Genomic DNA, 26511 nt, shown 5'->3' with positions numbered 1-26511 from the left:
AGAACTTGTGGGTGGGGAGGGTGTGGGGCAGCGGAGGGGCCATGGGGCTGCTCTGGGCTCTGCCCCACGGCGGGGCCGACCGGCTGCCCCGGTACTGAGACATCGGGGACGCGGGGCCGGGCATCCAGCTGCACCCCATACTTCGGCATCGTCTGGGGGATATCGGAGAAGGAAAACAGGAAAGAAGCTGAAAAATGTAGCAGAGCTGATCTTTTAGTCCCAAGAAAAGTCACCTAGAGATCTCCGGGGTGCTTTTATCTGCGCTGCTTGGGAAGTCTTGATTTCTCACCCAGTTTAAAACATTTTGTTGGGGTGCCTGTGTGTGCTTGCATCCCTTTTCCCTCTCAACGATCTCAAAGGTCCCTTCCAACCATGAATATTTTGCAATTCTCTGATCTGCGTTGTCATCTTGAAGCGATGGGCGTCTCTAATTAATAATGAGGCTCTTGTTTTCAAACCCCGTTGGTGACTGGGAAGCCCTTGGACTCTCCCAGCTTTTCGAGTGACGAAGAGGAAGGAGCCCAAAGAGGAAGGAGCCCGCGATGGCCGAGAAGTGCGACTGCATCGCCAGCATGTACGGGTACGACCTGGGTTGTCGCTTCGTTAATTTTCGCCCTTTGGGTTTTGGGGCCAACGGGTTGGTGCTCTCAGCCCTCGACAGCAAGAGCTGCCGTAAAGTGGCCGTGAAGAAGATCACCATCGGCGACGCGCGGAGCATGAAGCACGCGTTCCGGGAGATCAAGATCATCCGTCGCCTGGAGCACGATAACATCGTGAAGGTGTACGAGGTGTTGGGGCCCAAGGGGACCAACCTTCGTGGGGATTTCTTCAAGTTCAACATGGTCTACATCGTCCAGGAGTACATGGAGACGGACCTGGCGCGCTTGCTGGAGCAGGGGAAGCTCGCCGAGGAACACGCCAAGCTCTTCATGTACCAGCTGCTGCGGGGGTTGTTAATTTTCGCCCTTTGGGTTTTGGGGCCAACGGGTTGGTGCTCTCAGCCCTCGACAGCAAGAGCTGCCGTAAAGTGGCCGTGAAGAAGATCACCATCGGCGACGCGCGGAGCATGAAGCACGCGTTCCGGGAGATCAAGATCATCCGTCGCCTGGAGCACGATAACATCGTGAAGGTGTACGAGGTGTTGGGGCCCAAGGGGACCAACCTTCGTGGGGATTTCTTCAAGTTCAACATGGTCTACATCGTCCAGGAGTACATGGAGACGGACCTGGCGCGCTTGCTGGAGCAGGGGAAGCTCGCCGAGGAACACGCCAAGCTCTTCATGTACCAGCTGCTGCGGGGGTTGAAGTACATCCACTCAGCCAACGTCCTCCACCGCGACCTCAAGCCGGCCAATATCTTCATCAGCACGGAGGACCTGGTGCTGAAGATCGGTGATTTCGGGCTGGCCAGGATCGTGGATCAACATTACTCCCACAAGGTAGGTGACCCCGAATCGTCGAGGCCGGTGGTCTCTTGGCGAGGTGTTGAACATGGGTAGGGTGAAGCAATTTGACCATGGTGGATCTTCTCAGGTCCTTGGGCCTGTTTGGGCAGCTGTAAGACCTGCTGGGGGTGGTCACTGGTGGTAGTTGCCCTCCCTGCCCCAAGCCAGGATGTGTTTCCTGGGCAAATTGAGCTCTGCCGAGCGTGCCCAGGGCTCTCCAGCTCCGCGAAGCGCAGGAAGGGTTCAAGTGCCATTCAGGCATCTTTTAATGCTTTATATCATAGATATCAAATATAGATTTTATTGCAGAGGTGTGCGTTTTCTCACTTTATTTAAATGACTCAACTTTTTGGTTTTTTGCTGCTGTTATAAAACACGGGCTGCAGTTGGAAGGGTGTGGAAAGGGCACCAGCCTTTTGAAAGAAAAGGAAAGGGAACCAGCCTTTTAAAAACCCAATTCCGTCTGAATCCCACTCATTTAATCATCAGGAAAGAGGGATAGGTCTTTGAGATATGGTCATATTATTCTATCTGAGGTCAAGGTGTCCAGAGTCCCCCAGGTCCTCCAGCCTGGCCATCTCCTGCATCTCGATCCACACACACCTTCTCATGGTGGTCTGGCCAGGATGGAGAAGGAGGGAAAGGAGGAATGAATTAAAATGCAAGAAAACTGATACTTGCCCTTGAGTAGGGGAAATCCATCACCAGCTTTTCTCCATCTGCCCAAGGAGGCCTGAAACTCCCCCAAAGCGGTGATTTCTAACAAGCAATTAGCGAGCTGGGTGCCTCGGTCTTCTCCACGAAGGGTTGAACTTCAGGGCAGCTGCCAAACCCTACAAAATAATTCAAGGTACGAAAGCAGTTTATATTGGGGCAAAAATGCAGCTGTTAAAAGAGCTGTGTTTTTTCCTCTAATGAATTTAATTCAGCAGGGCAGTCTCTAGCAGCGAAGGCCTCCTGGTGGGACAGCCCTGGATGTGTTGCTCTCTCTCGGGATGGAGGGAAGACATCCCACAGCTGCCCCCAGGCTTTCATTCACCCTCAAAAAAGGGAGGTTGGAGGTGGGAGCAGGTCGTGGTGGCTTCTCTGGTGGAGCAAGGTGGGAACAGTGGGCAAGTGATGTGGGAGGGAGGCAAGGAACATTTGTGGGAAGTCTCCAAAATGCACAACCCTGATGTTGATGGATTTTGAAGGGGAGTTGCAGATGTTTAATGCAGGTTGCCATCTAGGCTGGAGGTTTGGAACCACGGAGGAGCGTGGTGGAAGCTTCATCAGCTCCCAGGTCCACAGTGTCCCAGGAGAAAGCAAAGTATCTTTTGGTCTGCACCAGTGGGTTTCTGGTGGAAGTTGCTCTTTGGTATTGTAAGATAAGATCAAATCCATTTTCTAGTTGGATCATAGAATCATAGAATGGTTTGGGTTGGAAAGGACCTTAAAGATCATCCAGTTCCAACCCCCTGCCCTGGGTAGGGACACCTCCCACTAGAGCAGGTTGCTCAAGGCCACATCCAGCCTGGCCTTGAACCCCTCCAGGGATGGGGCATCCACAACTTCCCTGGGCAACATGTTCCAGTGTCTCACCACCCTCAGAGTAAAAAATTTCTTCCTGAATGTTTGTGTGGAGGAGCTCAGTGTCCCCCATGGACCCGCCGTTGCGCGTGGGACGAGGTTTTAAATACCTTTTGCATTTGCCATTGAGTTCCTGCCCAACGTGGCTCTGATTTGGGCACCGTTGCTTTGGAAGGGGAGAGGGAAAAGGGTGGTGAAAAGAAGATCTCCTGATTCTGAAGGTGAGCCCTGATCCCTTCTGGTTTGGAGTCCGAGGAGAAACAGAGCCTGGGGAAAGGGAAGAAGGTTGTAAGAGACACTGGGGAGAGAGAGGGGGGTCCTTGTCCCTGTTCTTCCCCCCCCAACCCCGCCGTGTTCCCTTCCTCACTAATTATTTATTACCCAGCTCAGGAAAAAAGCTCTTGGATTTTCAAGTGAGTGTGTTGTTTGGTTGGTTTTTTTTTAATAGTCAGGTGCATTTTAAAGTCAAAAGCATGAGGCTTTTCCCAAGGGAGGGTAACTCCTGGGAAAAAAAAAATGAAAAAAAAAAAAAAAATGCAGAAAGTCACTGATTTAAAGAGCATCATCTTCTCAGAGACGGCAGGATCAGGGTAGGAGTCGTCTCTCCGCGTCCTCTGCGGAATTATTGGTTTTTCTGAGCAATTCTCCATCTCCTTAATAAGGAAGGAGCTGTCAAGGGCTGTGGCTTCGTGCTGGGATGGAACTATTTGAGATGCCGTCGCGTCCTCCGATTCCTCCCCGGGGGTGGGAGGTTGGAGATGTCGGTGTGAGAAACCGGCGGAGCCCCGCTGTGCTCAGAGACCTGGATACCACTCCGGAGCCAAAAATAGCAGCGCTGCAGCACCACAAATAACCTCAGTTCTTCCTAAATTTGGTCCTCTGGGGAGGATTGTGTTTGTCCAGGTGATGGGCAAAGGCAGAGGGACGATGGGAGGGTTTGGCTGGGGCTTTGGGTCGGTCCCCACCTTTGATTTCTCAGATGACTCAGAAAAATCAATTTCTTTCCGTATTTCTCTTTCAACCTCCACCTTCCTGTGGAGATTCTGTGATTCCTCAAGGGCTCGTAGGGATTTATGAGCTCCTGGGTGTGGGCTCTTGCAGAGGCACCAGCAAGGGGGAGAGGACACAGGAGCATCACCACATCTGAGCCTCTATCCCTCTGCCAACCAGCGTTGAGCAGAACGGGGATCCTTACACCCCAAATTTTGGTGTGACCAGCAAGTGCTGACGCGGAGATGCCCAAAACCAAGTTAAAATCCTCTTCCCTGTGTAATTAATTGCCCTAAAGACCCAGTAGATCCAAACCTCTGGAGAGCTACACCTCACAGAATCATCACAGAATCATCTAGGCTGGAAGAGACCCTCAGGATCATCAAGTCCAACCATCTACCCTACTCTAAAGTTCTCCCCTACACCATATCCCCCAACACCACATCTAAACGGTTCTTAAACATCTTCAGGGATGGGGACTCAACCACCTCCCTGGGCAGCCTGTTCCAATACCTCTAGTGTGATGTTTTCTTGTCAGTTTTCACGTCTTCTTTCCCCTCAGGATGTTTTGTGTCTGGAATACTCTTGTATCTGGTGGCTGGGGCCTGCTAACATGAAGGGTTGAGTGTTGTCGTCCATCTGAAGCTCTCCTGACCCGACGTTTCTCAAGTCCCCGACCATCCTGCAAATAATAACTGCGTTAGATCGTGAGCAGAGTTTTAAACCCAGGTTAGAAATGGATAAAGCACCTTAATAATAGCCCTTCCTTGGTGATGGGTCTTGTTTTACGTGGCTTTGAAGCAAGGAACCGTGTCATTCGGATAATTTGGTGGGAATGGGAGAGGTCCCCTACTCTGGGAGATGCCCTGGACCACAGCAGGGTCCTGGCCTTCAGCTTTTTCCTTGTTTGTTGTGTGGGTGTCTATTTTTGTCAGTGAGGTTGACGGTTGGACAAGATGATCTTTAAGGTCCCTTCCAACCTAGAAGATTCTGTGATTCTGTGATTTGAAGCAGAGCAGCTTCACCTGTGTTTTCCCCCCCTGTTTGGCTGGTGTTTGCTGCTCAAATCCCTCTCTCCGTGGGGTAAGAGCAGCACGGGGGCATCTGCTCGTTTGAAACTTCCCAGTAGCAAACGAGATGGATTTCAAGCTGCCAAGGTCATGGCCAGATCTGGGTCTGAACCTTCACAAGGCTGCTCAGACCTGACGGCTTAGATTTTAGCCCCATCTCAGATAAACCCCCACTTTTAAGCTCTCTGGGTGCTTGCAAACATCTCTTTAGGGCTCAGAACATCAGGTCTTGCAGAAGAGGACCCTCAGGAGATGATCCTGTGGGTCCTCCTCTCCCTGATACCCTGTCCCTTCCCCGATGTTCTCACCGTCCAGCCATGAAGACTCCTTTACTCTCCCTTCTTACTGCTCTTCATCCCCTGGAGTCGCTAATCCCGCTGTTTATCCCTCTAGAACATCTCCACGTTAATCCCTTTTTCCTCAGTCGCTGCTATTTGTGATCTGAACCTTGGGACTTGGGGCCCAAACGGTGACCAGAGGAGGGGTGGAGATGGAGATAAGGGCCAGCTCCAGCCTCCATGAGGTCCTTATGCCAAAACAGTCAAAGCTGAGCATTTCCCTTTCCATAAACCACATCCTTATTGAGCACGAGTCTCACCTTCACCCTCAGAGCGCTCTGCAATGTCCCCTTCATCTCCAGCCTCGTGGTCCTGCTTGCCCCACACCTCGCTGTCTTCTTCTCCCCATGGTCCAGCCCCTGCCTTCATTTCTTCAGAGGCTGCCCGGGTGTGTATTTACTCCTAATAAATAGTTTTGGCTCCAAAGGAGAGCCCAGGTGTGATGTGCCCCAAGTTTGGAGGGCTCAAGGGGTGGAAAAATGAGATGGTGTCCTCTCTTGAGAACCCTCAGCTCATGGTGGGCAGGAGGGATGGGAGAGCAGGGAGACGGCAAATTCAAGCGTTAAAAATGGGGATAAATACCAAGGAATGTCTAGACTTAAAAATAATAAATACTTTCGAGGACAGTCTCGTGGCCGTGCATCCCATGTGTGGTCAGAGAGGAGCCGCGGGGTTGGGTGGTCCCACCTGGAGAAGACAACAGAAATACCTGCTGTATGGGGATATGGAGACTGGCTGAATCTCTTTACTGGGGTGATGGGGCAGAAAAGTGGGAAGCTCTTTAGCCTGCCCATGTTGTACGAGATGATAGTCAGATTACTTCTTCTGGGTTCTGTCTGGTGGCCCAAAGCTCTTGGAGGCATCAGCATGGGGCTGCCAGGGGACCTTCTCTCCCTTTTGCCTCTTGGCAACATTAATTACAGCATTAATTGGCAGAAATTCCACGCTAAGGAGGGTGTGACAGCCCTTTTAGGGGCAGAGCTCATGCTAAATAGTTTCCAGAACATCTTCAAACCTTTGAAGTCCTTCCTTTCGTTTTTGTGCTCGCTGATCAGTGCACACTTAATAGCTTCCAGCTCGTCCAGTGGAACAACACGATTCCCAGGTGGGTCATCATGAGGAGGTCTTCAAAGGAGATGAGGAGCTCTTCAGAGGGGATGAGGATGTGGGACGTTGCTCATCCTGGAGGTGACCACCCTCCACGTTCAACCCCGGGGCAGCTCCTCCTTCCCTCTCCTCTGATGGAGCCTGAAATAAGTGCTCTCTGTCATCCCAAACTGGCTGTGGATTTAGAGGCTGGATCCTGCTGGATTTCCAGTTTGCGGGCACCTCTTGTGGCTTTTTGAGCACAGAAAGATGGATTTTGGTGTGAAATAACAGTCAGGAGAGGCTTTGGGCTGCAGCATTAGGTTTGCAGTAGGTGGGATCCTGAATTTCAGCATCTGCCTCCAAGGAGATGTGCCCTCAGTCCCTCCAGCTCCAAGGTGGAGCTCCCAGTTTGGGCACAGGTTGTACTGGAGCATCGGTGGGTCTCGCTGCGCTCCCCACATGCTGCCTCGGTGCCCTCAGGATGCAGGTGACACTGAGATGCAGCAGCACCTGCACCCACCTGGAATTTCTCTTCTGGCATTAAAAAAGACACAAAAAATCCATGTTGTGTAAAGATTAGAAAAAAAAATCCTTTTTTTTTTGCAAACTGCAAAAAAAAAATAGCGTGGGAGGGCTTTGAGAGCAAGGTCTGGCCTTGAAACTATTTCTGGTTTTAAATTATCCCCATTATATTGGTTTTAAAAGAGATTCCAGTGGTTCTTCAGGAAGGGCTGTGCTGAATGCGCAGAATATTGCCGTGAAGATGTACGCTCCATCTTAATTAGAACTAATTAATACGCTGCTGCTCTCGGTCTTTCTGTCTGGTTGAATCTATATAAGTGGTGAAATTCTCGTGCTGAAGACCAGGCGATGGTTGGAGGTGCTCGGGTTCTCCATCCTGGCCTGGGTACTGCCCTCTTGGAAAGAGCTGAGCCTGTATCTAACCCAGGTTTAGGTGGGTCCTTACCCAGGTTTAGGTGGGTCCTTACCCAGGTTTAGGTGGATCCTTACCCAGGTTTAGGTGGGTTCTTACCCAAGCATCCTGCAGCTGTGCCATCCCCAAAGCCATGGTGATATTTCTCCGTAGGTTTTGATAGTCCACAGGGCTGTAGTTGCTTCCTCCAGGTGGTAGGACAGGAACTTCTCTTACATATTTTATAAAAATAGTAACCTAGACTATGTTTTTATTCACTGTGGAGGCAGAGCAGATGTAGATGTTGGGGCTGGATAAGTCCCTCAGGACTGGGGTGCTGTGCTGCCCAGCTGGGGACCACCCCCAACCACTCCCACCGGGAGCTGGGTTGGAAAAGTCTTGATTTTCAAACCTCCCTTCCTGGTATTTTCCTGCTGAGGAAGAGGAGGGATAACCCGGAATGCCACAGGAAGCAAGAGGAGGTCCAACTGTAAGGTCCACGAGTTGGTGGGATGAAGAGAAGCTGTAGGTTGCTCAATGAGGGAATTTTCTCCGATCCGGGAGAGATACCTGGGGAAGAAAATGTTTTTCTTGTTGCAACATATAGATTATTTGCCATATATTGCTATCCCCCAATTTTATTTTCTTGGGATTTTTCCAGTAAACACCAACATTGGGAATAATTCCAGCAGCTGAAACTGGGTGACGCCTGGGGGGTTTTGTGCCCGTTCTGATTCAGCAGCGTTAGCCAAAAATATAACGGCATTAAATGAAACTTCTCAGCTAATCAGCCTCCATTACAACTTAGCTTAAGAAGCCCGTAATTAAAACGTGCTTTTAAAAGCGAGGCCTTTATAATTAAAAGCTTGATGACTTGCCCATTTGGGAATTCCAAAACGTGCCGCCATATAACGAGACCTGGACATGTTGGAGAGTCGGGCAGAGAGGAACCTGATGAACTTCAACCAGGGCAAGCGTTGGGTGCTGCACCTGGGGAGGAAGAACCCCCTGCACCAGGACAGGTTGGGGGTGACCTGCTGGAGAGCAGCTCTGAGGAGAAAGACCTGGGAGTCCTGGTGGACAACAGGATGCCCATGAGCCAGCAATGGGCCCTGGTGGCCAAGAAGGCCAATGGCATCCTGGGGGGCATCAAGAAGAGTGGGACCAGCAGGTGGAGGGAGGTCATCCTGCCCCTCTGCTCTGCCCTGGGAAGGCCCCAGCTGGAGCAGTGGGTCCAGTTTTGGGCTCCCCAGTTCCAGAAGGACAGGGAACTGCTGGAGAGGGGACAGCAGAGGGCTACAAAGATGAGGAGGGGCCTGGAGCATCTCTCTGATGAAGAAAGGCTGAGGGACTTGGGTCTTTTGAGTTTATGAAACTTATATTGCTTAGGGTGGGTTTTTTTAACAGAGTTTTTACATGGACCATATTCACATCGTTGCATTTTGATGCTCTCCAAATGCTTCATGGCATTTAAATGCAATTCGACTTTATCATTTAATTTTATTTTCTTTTCCATTGCGTTTCGATCCACCTCGTCCTGTCGATGAGTTGTATTTAATATAGAAAATGCCATTTATGAATATTCCAACATTATCCTGATGAAATGCCCATTCACGTCCCACCCCGGCGTGGTGCCCGCGCATCCGGAGCTTGGCCGGCGAGCGCAGCCGGTGGCACTGGGACATCCCTTCCGATGCCAACCTCATTGACGGGCTTGAAAAGGCGTCCCCTTGATTTCCACGGGAGCTGCTGAGTGCTTGGCACTTGGGTGGAATCTCCCGGGTGAGTCCAGGAGCAGGAGGGCTGTGGTCCAAGGAGACAATGGCCTCCAAGGAGATGACGGCTCGGTCTTTGTCCCGTGGGGTGCTGCTCGGGGGGGATCTCCTTTAAAACCAGGTCAAGCGTTCCAACCGACCAAGCTGGTGAGGGGCCTGGAGAACAAGTCCTATGAGGAGAGGCTGAGGGAACTGGAGAAGAGGAGGCTGAGGGGAGACCTCATTGCCCTCTACAACTCCCTGAAAGGAGGGTGTAGAGAGGCAGGTGTTGGCCTCTTCTCCCAAAGGACAAAAAACAAGACCAGAGGAAATGGTCTGAAGTTGCACCAAGGGAGATTTAGATTAGATATAAGAAAGAATTACTTTACTGAGAGGGGGGTCAGGCCCTGGAACAGCCTGCCCAGGGAGGTGGTGGAGGCACCATCCCTGGAGGTATTTAAGAAACGTATAGACATGGCTCTTCAGGGCACGCTCTAGTGCCCAAGGTTATTGGTTTATGGTGAGGTGTTGAGTGTGGGGTTTAGTTGGTGGGTGCGGTGGTTTTGGTGGGCGTTTGGGGTGGGGTGTTTTGTATTTGTTTGGTGTTTGGTTTTTGTTGTTTTGTTTTTTTGTTTGGTTTTTTTTGGGGTTTTTTTTGTGGTTGGACTCGATGATCTCAGAGGTCCCTTCCAACCACTAAGATTCTGTGATTCTGTGATTCTGTCCTCACCGTAAGCAAAGTAGGACGGAGGAGTCACCCACCCAAGAGTCTTGGCTAGAAGCCCTTGCAGGGCTTTGTTGGCCACTCGGCCATGCTTTAAGACATCTGCTGGTCCAGGAGGCTTTCCTTCCACGCTGTAGTGATGTTTCTCCCCAAATCTGTTTCTTCTGCCCATTATGAGATCCTACATCTCACCCCTGTGAGATGTTGCGTGAGTTCACCCACAGTTCCCAGCACATGCCCCACACCAAAGCGGGGTTCACTGCAACAGCATCCTGATGGTGGAGGCAGGGTCAACTCACCCAGCTTCTGCAGAGGGCAGATCTTGCTGAGAGCATCTTCTGGGATCCCTTTGTGCTCCCAGTGCCACCTCTGCTCCGGTCTGGTGTCCCCTTGTGCCCTCTAAGTGCTTGGAGTCAGATCCATTGGAATTCAGTAGGGGGTTGGCTCTGTGGGATTTCAGCGGGACGTAGCTTGAGGTGGCTCAGGAGGGACTGTAGATACAGGATTAACTAGAGATGGTGCAAACTGGTAACCAGTTTGGACATCTAAGCATTGCCCTTGGGGTACTGAGCTGGGAAAGGCTTCCTTCACGCACTGCTGGGTTAGAGCTGGGACCCAGCACAGCTGAACACCATCCAGAACGTCTCAGATGGTGGCACTGGGATTTATATAATACATCGAAGTCCTCTAGCAGTGACCTGAAATAACTTTTTTTTGCAGGTACTATCTGCAAATCTGTGCTTTCCAAACCATCTGTCCTTTGCAGAAAGTGCTTCAACAGCAGGGTGACAAACAGCAAATAAGGTTTTTGGGGAGCAGCAAGCGCTTTGCCTCCTGGAATACCAAAAAATCTCTCTTTTCCAGTGGTCTGTGTCTCACCTCTTTGCTTCCTGATGGATCTGACGGTGGGACCACAGCGAGGGCTGACTGGGAGGAAGCTGAGGAGCTCTCTTGTCAAGATGCTGATGTCTCTGTCTCTCCTTTTTTCAGGGTTACCTCTCAGAAGGCTTGGTGACAAAATGGTATCGCTCCCCTCGCCTCCTCCTCTCGCCCAACAACTACACCAAAGCCATCGACATGTGGGCGGCCGGCTGCATCCTGGCCGAGATGCTGACAGGAAGGATGCTCTTTGCTGGTAGGTTTCTGGCTCCTGTTAATTAATATTTTTCCTCATTCCTTGCTACCCAACTCAAAGGCCTTTTAGCATGGCAGAGGGAATGCAGAAAAAAAAAAGGCTGTGTCCAGCTTTGGAGTCCTCACCACAGGAAGGACGTGGACCTGGTGGAGCGAGTCCAGAGGAGACCACAGAGATGATCTATGGATGGAGCCCCTCTGCTGGGAGGACAGGCTGAGGGAGTTGGGGGGGTTCAGCCTGGAGAAGAGAAGGCTCCAGGGAGACCTTAGAGCCTCTTCCAGTCCCTCAAGGGGCTCCAGGAAAGCTGGGGAGGGACTCTGGATCAGGGAAGGGAGCCATAGGATGAGGGGGAAGGGTTTGACACCAAAAGAGGGGAGATGGAGATGAGATGTGGGGAAGAACTTGTTTGGTGTGAGGGTGGTGAGAGCCTGGCCCAGGTTGCCCCGAGAAGCTGTGGCTGCCCCATCCCTGGAGGGGTTCAAGACCAGGTTGGATGGGGCTTTGAGGAATGATCTTTAAGGTCCTTTCCAACCCAAACCCTTCTGTGATTCTCTGATTCCCCTCCTTTCCAACCCAAACCGTTCTGTGATTCTCTGATTCCCCTCTCTTTGTAGCCATCAGCACTACAAGGATGCCACGGTTGGTTATTAGACATGAGAGCAGTCCCCAAACTCCACTTGCCCAACCCCTGTCTTCTATTAGAGGGTCTCCCTTGTTTGGTGCAAACTTCCTTGGTGCAGGCAGGCCCTTGGGGCTGGAGGAGAGTTCCCATCTTGATCTTCCCTCTGCCCTATTGCTCTTGTCATGGGATGGACACATGGTGTGATGGCACCCAGCAGGAAGCCACCAACTGGTGGCTTTCCCGAGGCTGGCCGGGGTCATCGTTGTCTCCGTGCTGAGCTTTGTTGGGCAGGAACCATCTCCTGCCAAAAGCAAAACCCCAAACAAAGAACAATTCTGATGAAACAACAAAACCTCCTTCTGTTTCTGAGTTTCCAACAGAAAATAAGAGCTTTTTGTTGGGAGGGAGGACGCTAAAAAAATCTCATAGGGTGGAGTATAAGGACGTGAGATAACGTAGCCCTGTCCTAAGAGATTTGTGGGATGCTCCTCCTCCGTCGTCTCCGCCGTCGCCCCTTGGTGTTCTGAGTGACAGGGTTTAACACATTTCGTGAGCAGCTGTTTGCAGAGTGGCGTAAATAAATAATTAGGCTCATTAATAATGGAGAAGGACACTTTCTTTGCAAATATTTCAGTGCCGGTGTTTGATTGCAGCTGCTCTGAAAGCTGAAAAGGAAGCAGAACAGTAAAATCCCCTCCCTCTCCTTCCTCCCTCTTGTCCTTGGTCTTCCTCAAAAATTTGTGAGTCCAGGGACGTAGCTGCTCCTGCTGCCTCCTTGGGATATATTCCAGGAGCGAGGACATCTCCATGTCCCTCATTTTTTGGTCTCACTACGTGGGACTGAGCTCCCGAGAGGGCTCTGCCAGCCCTTGCTGAGCTCTGGTTTGCACCATGGAAAGGTCTCTGATCTTTTTGGGTGGAAGCAAACTGGAGATGTCTTCCCAGGCCAGAGGGAAGGAACATTTTCGTGCTGTTTGAGGACCCCAAGGTTAGAAGCTGCGTTGGCTGACACCAGTTGTCTACCATCTAGGTGTCCAAGCTGGTCCTTAAAGCTCCTGGTCATGGGCAAAGACAGAGGAAAAGGCAGCTCCAGGGTGTGATTGCTCTGGTTTCTGTTACCTCTCTGCCTTCAGCTGAGATTGTGTCTTAGAAATATTTATTTTTCCACCACTGCTCATAAAGAGCAGCTGGAGAACAAGCCGAAGGGCCCGTGCTGGTGTTGCCAGACAAGTGCTGCGAGCGTCCCTGCTTCTCTGCGATCGCTTAATGAGCCCCCACATGATGGCAGGATACTGAGAGAATGGGTGGGGATCAAAACCGAAGCTCAAAATACATATTCCTTGTGGGTTGCTTTCAAAATAGGCTGTAGAGCTGTTACAGGAAGGTCCTGGCCCTGTGTCCCATTGTCCTGGCCTCCTCCTATACCAGTAAGTAAAGAAGAGCTGGGGTGGGAGCCCAGCAGTGGGCCAGAGTGTCCATGATGTCCCATGTCACCTACCCTCTTTCATCTGCTGGTGTCCAAAGAGGAGAAGAATAAAATCTCAAACCTCAGAACAGTGAGATCAGTGTTGATCTGCTGGAGGGTAGAGAGGGTCTGCAGAGAGATCTCAACAGGCTGGATCGATGGGCCGAGACCAACGGGATGAGGTTCAACAAGGCCAAGTGCCAAGTCCTGCACTTCGGTCACAACAACCCCAGACCGAACAGGCTGGGGGCAGAGTGGCTGGAGCTGCCTGACAGAGGACCTGGGGGTGTTGGTCAACTGTTGGCTCAACATGAGCCAGCAGCGTGCCCAGGTGGCCAAGAAGGCCACCAGCATCCTGGCCTGTATCAGGAACAGCGTGGGGAGTAGGACTTAGGAGGTGATGGTCCCCCTGTACTGGGCACTGGTGAGGCCTTTGTTGTGTGGGTGTCTATTTTTGTCAGTTAGGTTGACGGTTGGACAAGATGATCTTTAAGGTGCCTTCCAACCTAGAAGATTCTGTGATTCTGCTCACTCAGTTTTTCCTCTCCTCTCTCTTGAACAGCCAAAACTGGCTTCGTTCTTCTCCTCTTTCCTTGGGAGAAGGACTTTGTCCCTGGCTGGGTGCAGCCACGCTCTGGCTGTAGAACAAGGCTTTTGGAGAGTCCTGGGTCACCAACAAACACCCCGTAAGAAATAACAGCGACGTAGTTCCCAGCAAGTTGCAAACCTCCAGTAATTGCCTCAACGCTGGATAAATTGGTTTTTTGAGTATGCGTCAGCAGCGCCATTTAAATCAGCTGCTTAGCATAAGTCAATATAATTAACTCAGGAGTCTGTCTGGGGTGCTTAAGCCACGCCGTTCAATTAAGGCGATGGGTTATTAGGAGTAGATGTCACTCCCTGCTTTCAGTCTGCTGCTCAAATTAATGAGCGCCCGGCGGAGCGGGACCCTCCACCCCTGTTGCTCTTTCCACAGCCCCTTCTCTGGGCCATGCCGTGGTGGGAGAAGCTTTAGATTTGGCAGCCCTCCAGGAGGGCACAAGAACTCATAGAATCATAGAATCATAGAATCGTCTAGGGTGGAAGAGACCCTTGGGATCATCGAGTCCAACCATCCACCCTACTCTACAAAGTCCTCCCCTACACCATGTCCCTCAGTACCACATCTAAACGTCCCTTAAACACATCCAGGGATGGTGACTCCACCCCCTCCCTGGGCAGCCTGTTCCAATGCCCTATCACTCTTTTGGTGAAAAATTCTTTCCTAATGTTCAATCTAAACCTCCCCTGTTGGAGCTTGAAGCCATTCCCTCTCGTTCTGTCACTAATTACCTGTGAGAAGAGACCAGCACCAACCTCTCTACAGTGTCCTTTCACGAAGTTGTAGAGAGTGATGAGTAACCCAAAGCTCGTGGGAGCGTAGAATGTCTCCCAACAGCTAAAACCTGGTCTGCAGACCTTTAGAGAGGGTGGAAAATGGGGACAAGCATCCATAACTGAGCAGCTACAGCTCCCTCCAGTGCCTTCTCCACCGAAGCGTGTCCCAAAGCATCACCAGAAAAAATAGGAGATAAAGAAAAGCCATCAGTCCTGGTAGATCCCCGTGGGGTTCACCAGCTCCTCCTTCTCTCCTCGGTAACGACAGCACCTTGCCTTTGTTCCATCTGTAGTTGGTGTTTTTCTTTTCAGGGCTTAATGCCTCCAGAAGGTCCCCAGGAATTACATCAATAGAGGATAATGGCGGGGAATTGGCTTCTTGAGAGCTATAATTTAAAGTTTCTTCGTCTCGCATTAGCAGCTTCTTTGTGTGACTAAACGTGGTGCCTTCGGTGAGCAACGGCTGGAGCTGCACTGAGAGGAGAACAGCCACGAAGCCTCTGTGACTTCTAATACCTTGTCATTTTGATGGCAATTTGGGAATTAGCCTGACTAACGAGGTGTTTGTTTCTTGGTGGTCATCTTTAGTTTCTCCTGGAGCCGTGCTGCCGACCTCTAGATGACCTAAAATTAGGGTTTTTATTGGAAAGTCATTTCGTTTGCCCAGGATTGATATTAAGAGGATGTCCCTCGGTCTTTGTTTCTTTTTCTCTTGCTCTTTCTTCTTCTGAGGCTTTGTTCTGAGCAGATGTGTGGTGTGATGGTGACCAGCTGTGCTAATGTCAGTGTTGCTTTGAGGTTCTCTGAGTTCATTGCCATGTCCTGGCTTGTAGACCTCCATTGAGTGATGGAGGCCATGGAGACCCTTTCCCAACCTCAATGTTTGGACCTTCCCTTGCCCAGGGGGTGTGTGTTTGAGATTGGCTCCATGGATTTGAGTCTGGAAACCTCTCCCTGCTCCATGGGGAGCCCTCGGCTGGGAAGGGCAGCCCCTGTGAGGTGCCGGGGACCTCCAAAGGGATGGGGTTGCTTGAGGGCTTGACACCAGCAATGCTCTCCAGCATCTCCTACAAGTTGGATGGAGGTCTCCACCCTCCCTCCAGACTGATTCCAAGTGCTGTGCCATAAATGAGGTTCACCCCACTTTCTGCAGATCAGCAGGGCTCTGGTTGCCGGTGAAGCGGCCTGAAATCCATCAGTGGGACAGCAAGGGCCTTGGTTGCCCAAAAATCCCCCTTGGTTCCAGTGGGACAGCAAGGGCCTTGGTTGCCCAAGTTCACCCCGAGCAGTTCGCTGTCTTAATGGCTAGTCCTGCCTCTAATGAGAGGGTATTTATAACTGGCATTTCCAGCAGACAGAAAATCAATAGCACGACTCGGTTCTTCTGCCAGGCTGATTCTCCCTGCACGTAGGGAGCTGGAAATGAGCCGCAGAGCTCTTGGGCACGTCTCCGATAGCGAGCTAAAGAATGGGATTAACGTTCATTAACGAGGCAGTCGGCTTCGCTCTGCAGCTTCTCTCCTCTCACTGACTGGTAGCCAGTCCTGAAAGAAGGCTTAGGGATGGGTGGATAAATATCTCCTGAAGGAAATAAAGAAATATCTCCAGTCACCGTCCCTGGATGTGTTTAAGGGATGTTTAGATGGGGTACTGAGGGATATGGTGTAGGGGAGGACTTTGTAGAGTAGGGTAGATGGTTGGACTCGATGATCCCAAGGGTCTCTTCCAACCTCAATGATTCTATGATTCTATGAAAAGGGTTTAAAAAGCTACCATTGCTCCTAGAAGTTGTGGGGACCATCACCATCAGAACCTTGACTTGGTACCCAGCAACCAGGTGGGACCAGGTCAGAAAAACCCCTTTCCCATCTGGACAATGGGATGGACCCCACCAATGGGGCTCCCATGGCCAACCATTTCAGTTGATGATGGCTTCTCCTTCATGGCCATTTTAAATAGATGTCCAGGTTAGTCGAAAAGCTGCACAGACAACCTGGGGGTGATAACACCAGGAGGGAAAATTGTCTACGTTAACTCTTTCACCCTGAAAAAGAGGTGACCTGGCTGGGGGTCCCACCACATTTTCCTTGGAGCAAAGAGAGGTGGCTCATTCAGGGATGTGTCATCGTGGATTTCCGAGGGGTGGCCATGCAGGAGGGTGACCAATAATCCAATAATACCACCCCCTCCTCCCCCAATTTAACTTCTGGGTCTCATCTCACTGTCTGCTTTCTGCCCGTTTAGGGGGTCACGAGCTGGAACAGATGCAGCTTATTCTGGAGACGATCCCCGTGATCCACGAGGAGGACAAGGAGGAGCTGCTCAAAGTCATGCCCACGTTCATCAACAGCACCTGGGAAGTGAGGAAGCCGCTGCGCAAGCTGCTCCCTGAAGTGGACAGTGAAGGTACCGTAGCGTCCACTGGCTTTGGGAATGTCCCTCTGGCTGCCGTGTCTTCAGACCCTTTTCCCCAGGGAGTCACAGGAATTGTCCTCTAAGGCCAAGCTCGTGAACGTTGGTGAACGGGATTCAGATATCTGGGGGTTTGAAGCTCCTTTTTTGGAGCTGCAAAGTGAGGGTTCAGCCCAGGGTTTATTTTCAAGCCCTGTTCACGTTCTTCCTCCGCTTTTTGCATGAACACAATTATGCAGTACAAGAAAATAAATGCTTTTACTCCACAAATATCCAAACTCCATGAGATCTTGTTGTTGTCCAAGCGCCCCGAGGCTTGGACAACGCTTGCGTTGGGCTGTCGCCACCTGCAGTGCTCAAATACTATTTCACTCCCTTCCTTTGGCTAAAAATCAGCATTTTTTTGTGTTGTTGGGCTGTCGCCACCTGCAGTGCTCAAATACCACTTCACTCCCTTCCTTCCTTTGGCTAAAAATCAGCAGTTTTTTGTGTTTGGAACCTTTTGGAGCTGACCTTCTGCCTGCAGCAGCTTTGTAGGCAACGAGATCTTTCTCAGCCGGAGCTGAGTGGCGTGGACCAGGGCACGTCAGCTCTTCTCAACTCCTTCCAAGGTTTCAACCGGGTTGGTTGACCTGGCCACCTCCTTCTGGGAGGACGTCAAGGCCATGTTGGCTGGCGTAACTCTTGGGTATGAGGTGTCTTCTAATTGGGCTTGGCCATGCCTGGGTTATCCGGGGACCGCGTCAGCCTCCGGTGAGCAGGAAGGGATTTATTCCCCATCGTCACTGAGGGAAGAAAGGTCACCTGTGGCCCTTGCATAATTCATCGACGTTTTCCTGCCTCTCTGACCCAACGTAATATATCGTAATCTGTAACTCCTAATATATCGTTCCGCCACGCTTCTCGCCCGCAGTCGGTGACCTTATGAAGCTATTGATTCCTTCCTCCTTAATTAGTCCCAGCAATGAAATAATCCCGTGGGAGACAATCGGAGATCGGTTAATGTTTAAGCACTGAGGCCGTAGGTGCGGCCCTTCCTTTCTGCTGGGTGATTTTGCCCCTGAAGAAACGGGTCTCGTTCACACAATTACATCTTTAATGAGGATATTTCTGGAGGGAGAGTGGAAAAGTTGTAAATTAAGAAAAACATATTCCTATTTAGAATCATAGAATCATTCAGGTTGGAAGAGACCCTTGGGATCATGGAGTCCAACCATCTCCCCTACTCTACAAAGTCCTCCCCTACACCATATCCCTCAGTACCCCATTTAAACGTCCCTAAACCCAGGGATGGTGACTCCACCACCTCCCTGGGCAGCCTATTCCATACAATTTGTATTATCTGAACTCCAAGAGAGTCTTCGATGCACCAAGAATCAACTGAATAAACAACATCTTTAAGGGCAGGATTTGATTTTGTCACATAAGCTCAGTGAAAGGAACCGTCGAAGGAATCACAACAAACCCTCCCCGTTTGGATTTAATTCTCCTCGCTTTAATTGCACTTAATTTCTTCCTTCGTCATCGCAGGAGGAGCTCACTCTCTGTAGTCTTTCTAAAATGATTGTAGGCGCTCGGAATTCTTTAAATATTAATGGGCAAAATAATTTCGTAGTCTTGGTCGTGCTGAGGACTTCTAAAAATCACATTTTAAATCTAATCCCTCTTCGGCTGTGCGTGAGGATGTGAAATACTTGTCTGAAATGGACCATGCTCATCAAATGGATCTGAGAATCTGGTTGACGGTTGGACAAGATGATCTTTAAGGTCCCTTCCAACCTAGAAGATTCTGTGATTCTGTGGTTTTTGGGGTTAGGGGTGTAGCATTCTGGCCCGGGCTCGATGTCGCATGGAGGTGTGACGTTCAGGATGTCCTTTCTCCTGCCTGGCCAGATGAAGTGCCACCTGCAGGATTGCTCCCCTGGGATGGGGATGTGACCTTTGATTCCTTCCTTATTCCGAGGGGATTCGTTACGGGGGGATTGGTGCGGCTCGTCCCGGGGAGGAGACTGGTTTTGCTTTTGAGGAATTAGTGAGTTTGTTTCTCTCTTGCTCCGCAGCTATTGATTTCCTGGAGAAAATATTGACTTTTAACCCTATGGATCGATTGACGGCCGAGATGGGTCTGCAGCATCCTTACATGAGTCCCTATTCCTGCCCCGAGGATGAACCGGTGTCTCAGCATCCCTTCCGGATTGAGGATGAGATCGATGACATCTTACTCATGGAAGCCAACCAGAGCCAGATGTCTAACTGGGACAGGTACGGTACGTGGGGCTGGGCTGGAGACCAGATCTTGGCCTAAATTCTTCAGGCTGATGAGTCTCTGACATGCTTTTGGTTGGGTTCAGTCACACGTGCTCCAGGCCCACCAAAACCACCTTCTTTTTCCTTCTTTTATGCCACATTGTAATTCTAGTCCAAGCTGGCACCTTGTTGAAGCCAACAAGAGGTTCATCACAGATTTCCACGGGGAGCAGATGTTGAGTCTGCACCTTCCAGTTGCTGAGTATCTTTCCCTTCTTGGTTTTATTAACAGCCCAAATCCTCTTCATTTGAGTTATGTCCCTTTAGATGATGCTGCTGTTCTTCCCTCTCTCTTCTGTCCCTTAATACCAGTTATAAAAGAATGTAATTCTTGCACCTTTTGGGCACCAGGCCTGATTTGGAGCACTATTTTTCTCACTTTTCAAGGCACGTAAGCCCCAGAGGCTGCAGACCTGGGGTCTTTAAAAACAATTTAAAAATCCTTAATTGTTTTGAGTTTTAAATGGTTTGCTGAAAGTTGCCCAGGAAGTTTAGAGCAGATCAAAGCCTTGAGCTGAGGTCTCGCATGTCCTACATGATTATCCCAGTTACCAGACCAGTCCCAGTACTGGAGGAGGCGGGACGAGTGTTTTAGAACTGGGAAATGATTTTGCCTGTTTGTTGTGGGACACCCGAAGAGCGTTTCGTTGCCCAAATACCTGGGAGAAGACCTCTTTAAAAGGCAGCTCAGTTAGGAGCCAGTAAATTAGATGTCACTTTGAAAAGAATGACTGTTGTCAGGTAATTGCAATCCAGGGAGTTGGACTTGGTGGAGAAGTTATCACTAAGCATCCTTCGGGGATGCTTTTGGTCCACGAGGTCAGAATAAACTGGTGATGCCCAAGTCTCAGGGGGGGAATTAAACTCATCTTTTTTTACTTTACAACAAACAAAGAGCGCTCGCGGGTGATGCCCAAGTCTCAGGGGGGGAATTAAGCTCATCTTTTTTGCTTTACAACAAACAAAGAGCACTCACACTGCAGGGTACTTCTCTGTGGGCTGAGGGACAGTTTGATTATTAATATTGTTAATCAAGTTTCAATCCCAAGTGGAGGGAAGGTGATGAAGGGCTCGATGAAGGGGCCAGCTGGTTGGGTTGTTTGGGTTCTATTCCCATTGCTGGTCCCATTCCAGACTCTTGATAAATTACTCATCCCCCTGATAAATTACTGCCTTTTTTTTTTTAACACCAAAGAAAAAGGTCTCTAATATTAATAACAACGTAAAGATCTTTAGGTAAGTGGTATATTAGCAAGAAAAAATATCTGTTTGAGCACTGCTGCTTCTAACGAAGCCATCCACATAGAATCATAGAATCATAGAATGGTTTGGGTTGGAAGGGACCTCAAGGATCATCTAGTTCCAACCCCCTGCCATGGGCAGGGACACCTCCCACTAGAGCAGGTTGCTCAAGGCCACATCCAGCCTGGCCTTGAACACTTCCAGGGATGGGGCATCCACAACTTCCCTGGGCAACCTGTTCCAGTGTCTCACCACCCTCAGAGTAAAAATGTCTAATGGCAACGTGTCTTCTGCAGGTACCACGTCAGCCTCTCCTCCGATTTGGAATGGAGACACGATAAATACCACGATATGGATGAGGTTCAGCGGGACCCCCGGGCGGGGTCGGAATCCATCGCGGAAGAAGCACAAGTTGATCCGCGGAAATACTCCCAGAGCAGCTCAGAGAGGTTTTTGGAATTATCCCACTCATCCATGGACCGAGTTTTTGATGCCGATTGCGGGAAATCGTGTGATTACAAAGTGGGGTCACCTTCCTACTTGGACAAATTGCTGTGGAGAGACAATAAGCCCCATCATTACTCGGAGCCCAAGCTGATTTTAGATTTATCCCACTGGAAAAGAGCAACCATAGCACCCGCAGCTGAGCTATCGCTGGAAGAAGAACCATCCAACCTCTTTCTGGAGATTGCTCAGTGGGTGAAGAGCACCCAGGTGGGTCTGGAGTGTCCTAGTCCTCTTCCAGAGATTCAGGAACGGAGCCTGCCGTCTTCTCCTCACCATCTCCACAAAGAACCCACGGAGGTGAACAATGAGACAGACCCCGAGTTTGACTTGGACGTCTTCATCTCCAGGGCGTTGAAACTTTGCACAAAACCCGAGGATCTTCCAGACAACAAGCTCAATGACATCAACGGGGCCTGCATATCCGAGCACCCCGGTGAGATTGTACAAACAGAGGTGTACCAGAAAGAAAGATGGTGAGGAACCCACACCTGGGAAACCCCCTGCTGTATCTCCCTGTTCCTCTCTGATGGTGTGGCCGTTGCCCGGGGCCAAGGTGGCTTCCGTCTGTCATTGAGCATCCATTTTTTTACGCTCTACCGAATGCCTTTTTCTGAAAAGGCGAGCACAAACCACATGCCCCTTTTGATGCCTTAGAAATAACCTTTAAGGGAATCAAGAGGTGTGAACGAAATACTGAGTTTCTTATACTGCCTTAACACTCTTGCCTTGCAATCTCTGGGACCTGTTTGAAACTTAAATGTCCGAGGGAAAGGTGACGGTACGTGGTAAGTTTGCAAACAGAAGTCAAATCAACTTCTTTTCCTTTCTTTTTCTATAGCGTCTTAAAATGACAAGGACAAAAATCAGCAGTTTCATTACGGTCAGATAACCTCTCCTGGTTTGACGGGTTCCCCAAAAACACCAAACTTTGAGCTCCTCTGAGTACAGGTGGTTCGGAGAGAAGCGATGGAGGTGGCGTCCGTGGTCAACCGTCAGTCAGCGGAGAACAGAACTAGAGGTAGAGTTTGGCCATCAGACAGAACCCTTGGAGAGTGTTAATGGGGAAGGAATTTGACCTCAAAAAAAAAACATGGGCCACTTGGGATTTTATTTTTTCTGATTGGAAGGCAAAATTTTTGCTGAGTGCATTCTCTTTGTTTGGTTCCTCACACATAAGTTCTCCCTTCTGTTGCACGGAGGAGATCTCCGAGTTCCGTAGGAGGCCCCGTACGACGCATTTTCAACACAAAAACCTGGTGCTGCAAGTCCTGTCTCGGGCAGCTGCCCAGCAGACCAGCAAGTTCTGGTGGTAAGGGCTGGACAGGAGTCGAGAGGTAGAAACAGGGTGTCTCGGGGTGTGATGGTGCCTGGCACCACCGGTAACACAGACCCAGCGAGGGCACCCACCTTTGTGAATAAAAAAAAAGAGTGAAAATACTACTATTTTACCTTCTTCTGACAAAGATGCTGTGAAGAAAAACAACATTAGATTCATAACTGGCCACCTCTTTGCTTCCAGCTTCTTTGGAAGATGCCGGTGTAAATAGAGACAAACACAACTGATCTACTGTAACTTCTGTTTTCAGCCACACTTCTGAGCACCTTAGTAATTAATCAGCTAACATGAGTTTGTATATGGAAGAAGAAATGTTCTATACTTATATTTAATCAAACCCGCCGGTTTTTTTAAAGTGGAAAACCTGTAAATAGTGTCATAAAAGCCAAATCTCTGCTTTCCTCGCCGTCGTGTCCCTGTGCTCTCCAGCGCAGCGGCGTTCCTTGCATCTGTAAAAGAGAAACTACTGTAATTAGTAACTCTAAAGTCCATATTTAACTATTGTTCCTTATACAAATTATTTCTACCCTTTTAACAAGCAATCTACTAAGTGTTCTGAGGTGTGAAGAAACCCGACGCGAGACTCGGGATGATAACTAACAGCAGCATTGACTGTATTGACCCTGGTTTCTGCTCTTGGTGGGATCAGGTACAGGTTTAGCTGTAGGAGAGCTTGTGCTAGGCACTGACAAACCCAAAAACTTCTTCTTACTGTGAAGATCTCTCCTTAGGTTGATTGAAATGCCATTACTGCAGCGTAGATTTGCATGGATGGGACGGGGCGGAAGCCCTGGGGCAGGGGTGGAGAAGGCAAAGCCATTGGAGAAGGCAGCTGGAAGGCAAAGCCATTGGAGAGGGCATCTGGAAGGTCAAGCCATTGGGCTCTGGTCTTTGCTTCGAGTGTTTGGACGTCCCCCACAGCAGTTTAGAGCGGGGAGACAAGGGAGAAACAGAGGGTTGGTTTCCAGTGTGTTGTAGATTATTTGATATACCTCAACTAAAGCTCAGCACTTTTACTCATGGTGGAAGAAATTCAGGCACCCAAGAAGTGGCCCCCGTGGCGGAGCGGATCCGAATCCGAATCATCTGGCCCCAGTAGCCCACGACTGGGCCTGTGGTCCTGCTCAGCTTCGCCGTGCACCCAGCAGTGGCCAAAAAGGCCAGGAACGGGATCGCCAACACTCGGGTGAGCGTGTGCCCAGAGAGGAGGAGGTGGCATCAGCCACAGTCGTGTCCCATCACTCCCTGGTGCCACCCAGAAGAGGAGCATCTGACGGGAGGTGCACAAACGAACGCGGCCGAAGGCATCGAGTGAAAATCAGATGTCTGGGAGCCGACGGAGTTTGAACCTGAAGGATAAGATCAGCAAGGAGAGAGGTGACTTTTAAAACTCTCTTCGGACAGATTCGATGACTATTTGCTACAGTGGGGTTAAACATGGAGGTGAAATCATCAGTGATCAAACCTCGCCAGCGTTTTCCTCGGCGCACATCGGTCGCCACGTCCTCTGAAACCAGAAGCCATTTTCTGTGGGTTGTTAAATTTGGGCTAAAAGTCTTCACCAGAAGCGTAAAGGACTATTTATCACGGCCACGAAAGTAAGAGTTTTGCTTTTGAATATTGTCTTCTAAGGAGTTAGTGGGAGCTTGAGGGCCCACAGGTCAAGGGTAACATTTAACTTCACGAGAAGCTCTGGATTTTCCATCTCAGCTCGTGAGCTGTTATTTAACGTTGTTCCAAAACACGTGCTGGGAAAGGGGGGGGTGAGGGTGGGGAATGAGAAGGGTGGCTTTAATTTGTCACCTGAGTGTGCTCAGCCAAACACAAGCCAGATCTATTTCTCGTCGACAACAATAAAATTTAAGGCCTGAGCCTTCCTTGCTTGGTGGCGTGTAATTATTTTGCTTATTGTGAGACTTGAAATGTTTGTTCCTGTGCTCGCCTCTAGGTTTCTTCTGCAAATCACTAAAATCATCCTGGTTGGAAAAGACGATCACCAAGATGATCACCAAGACCTGTAATTGGCACACGCGTCGCATGAATATTTGCGTTCCGGGGTTGTGTGGTGTTGGGTGGCTTTTCACATCATGGGGAGGGGATTTAGACTTCGTCACCAGCACGGGGACTTCTCAAACTGCTTCTTCTTGCAGTTGTTTGAAGAATGGTTTCGGTGCGAGGTATTTCAATAATGATTTGCAGATGTTATTTGTGGAAGAGAAAAAAGGGACGGTGTGTTGGGGCATCAAGGCCATGTGGCACTGGGACGGGTGGACATCTTGGGTTGTTCAAGGCCAGGTTGGACATCTCCTTGCTTTGAGCAACTTGGTCTAGTGGGAGGTGGTCTAGGGGGTTGGAACTGGATGATCCTTAAGGTCCCTTCCAACCCAAACCATTCTATGATTTAGAGATGTGCTGTGGTGGTTGCGCTGAGCAGAGGCAGGAGAGATGGAGGATGCTCATTGTGATCTCCGAGGCTCAGGAACGAGCGTTGCGGTCCTTGTTGGTGACACGGAGAGACGGCGCGATGACAGCGCAGAGGACTTCACCAACTGAAGAGCAGAGGGACTGCAGATGTCTCCAAGCTGAGGAGGACCTCAAGTTTAGAGGCTGGTGTTTAAGCCAGTGAGCAGGTAAGTGCCCTCATGGGTCCCAGCCGTTGTGGTTGGCCTTTGAAGAAGAACATTCCCCCATCCCTGAACCTTTGGGAGCTGCTGGTGGTGGCTTCCATCCAGGAGGTCTGTCCTTCCACTAAAACCAGACACGAGCTGGGGACTGGGAATCCATCAGGAAGACGAGGTTGCAGCTGCTTGCTCAGCTGCTCTTAAAAACACCTTTAAAAGTCAAAATAATGCCTCACTTGCTGGCCCAACGATTGTTCTTCCCCAGTCACAAATCCGTGACTATACTGCTAATGATCATTTCTGTCCTTTTTCATCTGAAAAAACTGTGTATTTCAGCCATTTCATGCCATCATCTAACATTTTGGAGAGCTTGCGGTGAGGACGTCGTATAGAGCAGCACGTAGTCACTTCAGGTTTGAAATGTCCTTTTTTTGTGTGTGTCCTACTGATGGCAAGATGAATGGAAGAGGACAAATACACCATGTGGTGGTTGCTCCTGAATAGGTTGCCTTTGACATTTTCAAAGGCAGAGTTTGATTTTTGAAGTAGTTGGGTATACAATAGTGGGGTGAACGTAGTCCTCTCAAAGTGCAGGAGAGGACCAGGCTCACCGTGGTGTTTTGAACATCCATTTGGTCGCTGTCAGAGCTGGTTTGTAACAATCACGTTGCTAAATTCAAAGAGTAGGATTTTATTTATCAAAAAAATAAAAAAAGAAATAATAGGAGAATCTACCTTAAAAAGATGACCTTTTCTCTCGAGGTCTAATTCCAACAGCTCTTGGGTTGCAGCACAATAGATTGCAACAAAAGGATCTCAAAAGTGTTGCTTTGATTAATCTTGCAGTGAAAATAAGGTGTTTTAGGAAGTCTGTGTAAATTTTTATTCAGCTTTGGAGAGAATATACCCAAGTCCATCTTTGGCAGGACAGACTATACCTAAAAATGTAATTAATCGCTGTGCTCTGTTGCATGAAGCATTTGTTTCTGTTCGTCCTGCTGGTACTTCAGGGGGAATGTGCTGTTTTGAACATCCATTTGGTCGCTGTCAGAGCTGGTTTGTAACAATCACGTTGCTAAATTCAAAGAGTAGGATTTTATTTATCAAAAAAATAAAAAAAGAAATAATAGGAGAATCTACCTTAAAAAGATGACCTTTTCTCTCGAGGTCTAATTCCAACAGCTCTTGGGTTGCAGCACAATAGATTGCAACAAAAGGATCTCAAAAGTGTTGCTTTGATTAATCTTGCAGTGAAAATAAGGTGTTTTAGGAAGTCTGTGTAAATTTTTATTCAGCTTTGGAGAGAATATACCCAAGTCCATCTTTGGCAGGACAGACTATACCTAAAAATGTAATTAATCGCTGTGCTATGTTGCATGAAGCATTTGTTTCTGTTCATCCTGCTGGGGGAAAGTGCTGCATAGAATTGTCCGGGTTGGAAGGGACCTTTCAGATCATTGAGTCCAACCATCAACCTAAACCACCACTAACCCATGTCCCTCAGCACCACGTCTGCCCGGCTTTTAAACACCTCCAGGGATGGTGATTTCACCATTTCCCTGAGCAGCCCATTCCAAGGCTTGACAACCCTTTTCA

At 49.6% G+C, this 26511-nt stretch overlaps 1 protein-coding gene across 4 annotated transcripts; it reads left to right on the top strand.

Moving 5' to 3' along the window:
* The first annotated feature begins 124 nt into the window (after nucleotides 1–124).
* MAPK4 (mitogen-activated protein kinase 4) lies at nucleotides 125–23367 on the top strand. 4 transcript variants are annotated; one of them, XM_014960780.1, is made up of 6 exons: nucleotides 125–641; nucleotides 992–1438; nucleotides 10882–11026; nucleotides 16735–16896; nucleotides 18963–19164; nucleotides 20748–23367. In XM_014960780.1, the coding sequence occupies exons 1-6, from the start codon at nucleotides 543–545 to the stop codon at nucleotides 21433–21435; spliced, it is 1743 nt and encodes a 580-aa protein (XP_014816266.1). In that variant the 5' UTR covers nucleotides 125–542; the 3' UTR covers nucleotides 21436–23367. The 4 variants fall into 4 exon arrangements, with proteins under 4 accessions (XP_014816266.1, XP_014816268.1, XP_014816269.1 ...); XM_014960782.1 differs by having other exon boundaries at nucleotides 125–779; nucleotides 1130–1438; XM_014960783.1 differs by having other exon boundaries at nucleotides 125–842; nucleotides 1184–1438.
* Nucleotides 23368–26511: the final 3144 nt, after the last annotated feature.

Source organism: Calidris pugnax, unplaced genomic scaffold (genome assembly GCF_001431845.1).
Source record: "Calidris pugnax isolate Ruff unplaced genomic scaffold, ASM143184v1 scaffold150, whole genome shotgun sequence".
Taxonomy (NCBI): Eukaryota; Metazoa; Chordata; class Aves; order Charadriiformes; family Scolopacidae; genus Calidris; species Calidris pugnax.
Note: the sequence above shows the minus strand (reverse complement) of the source record. Positions and strands in the feature narration are given on the sequence as shown.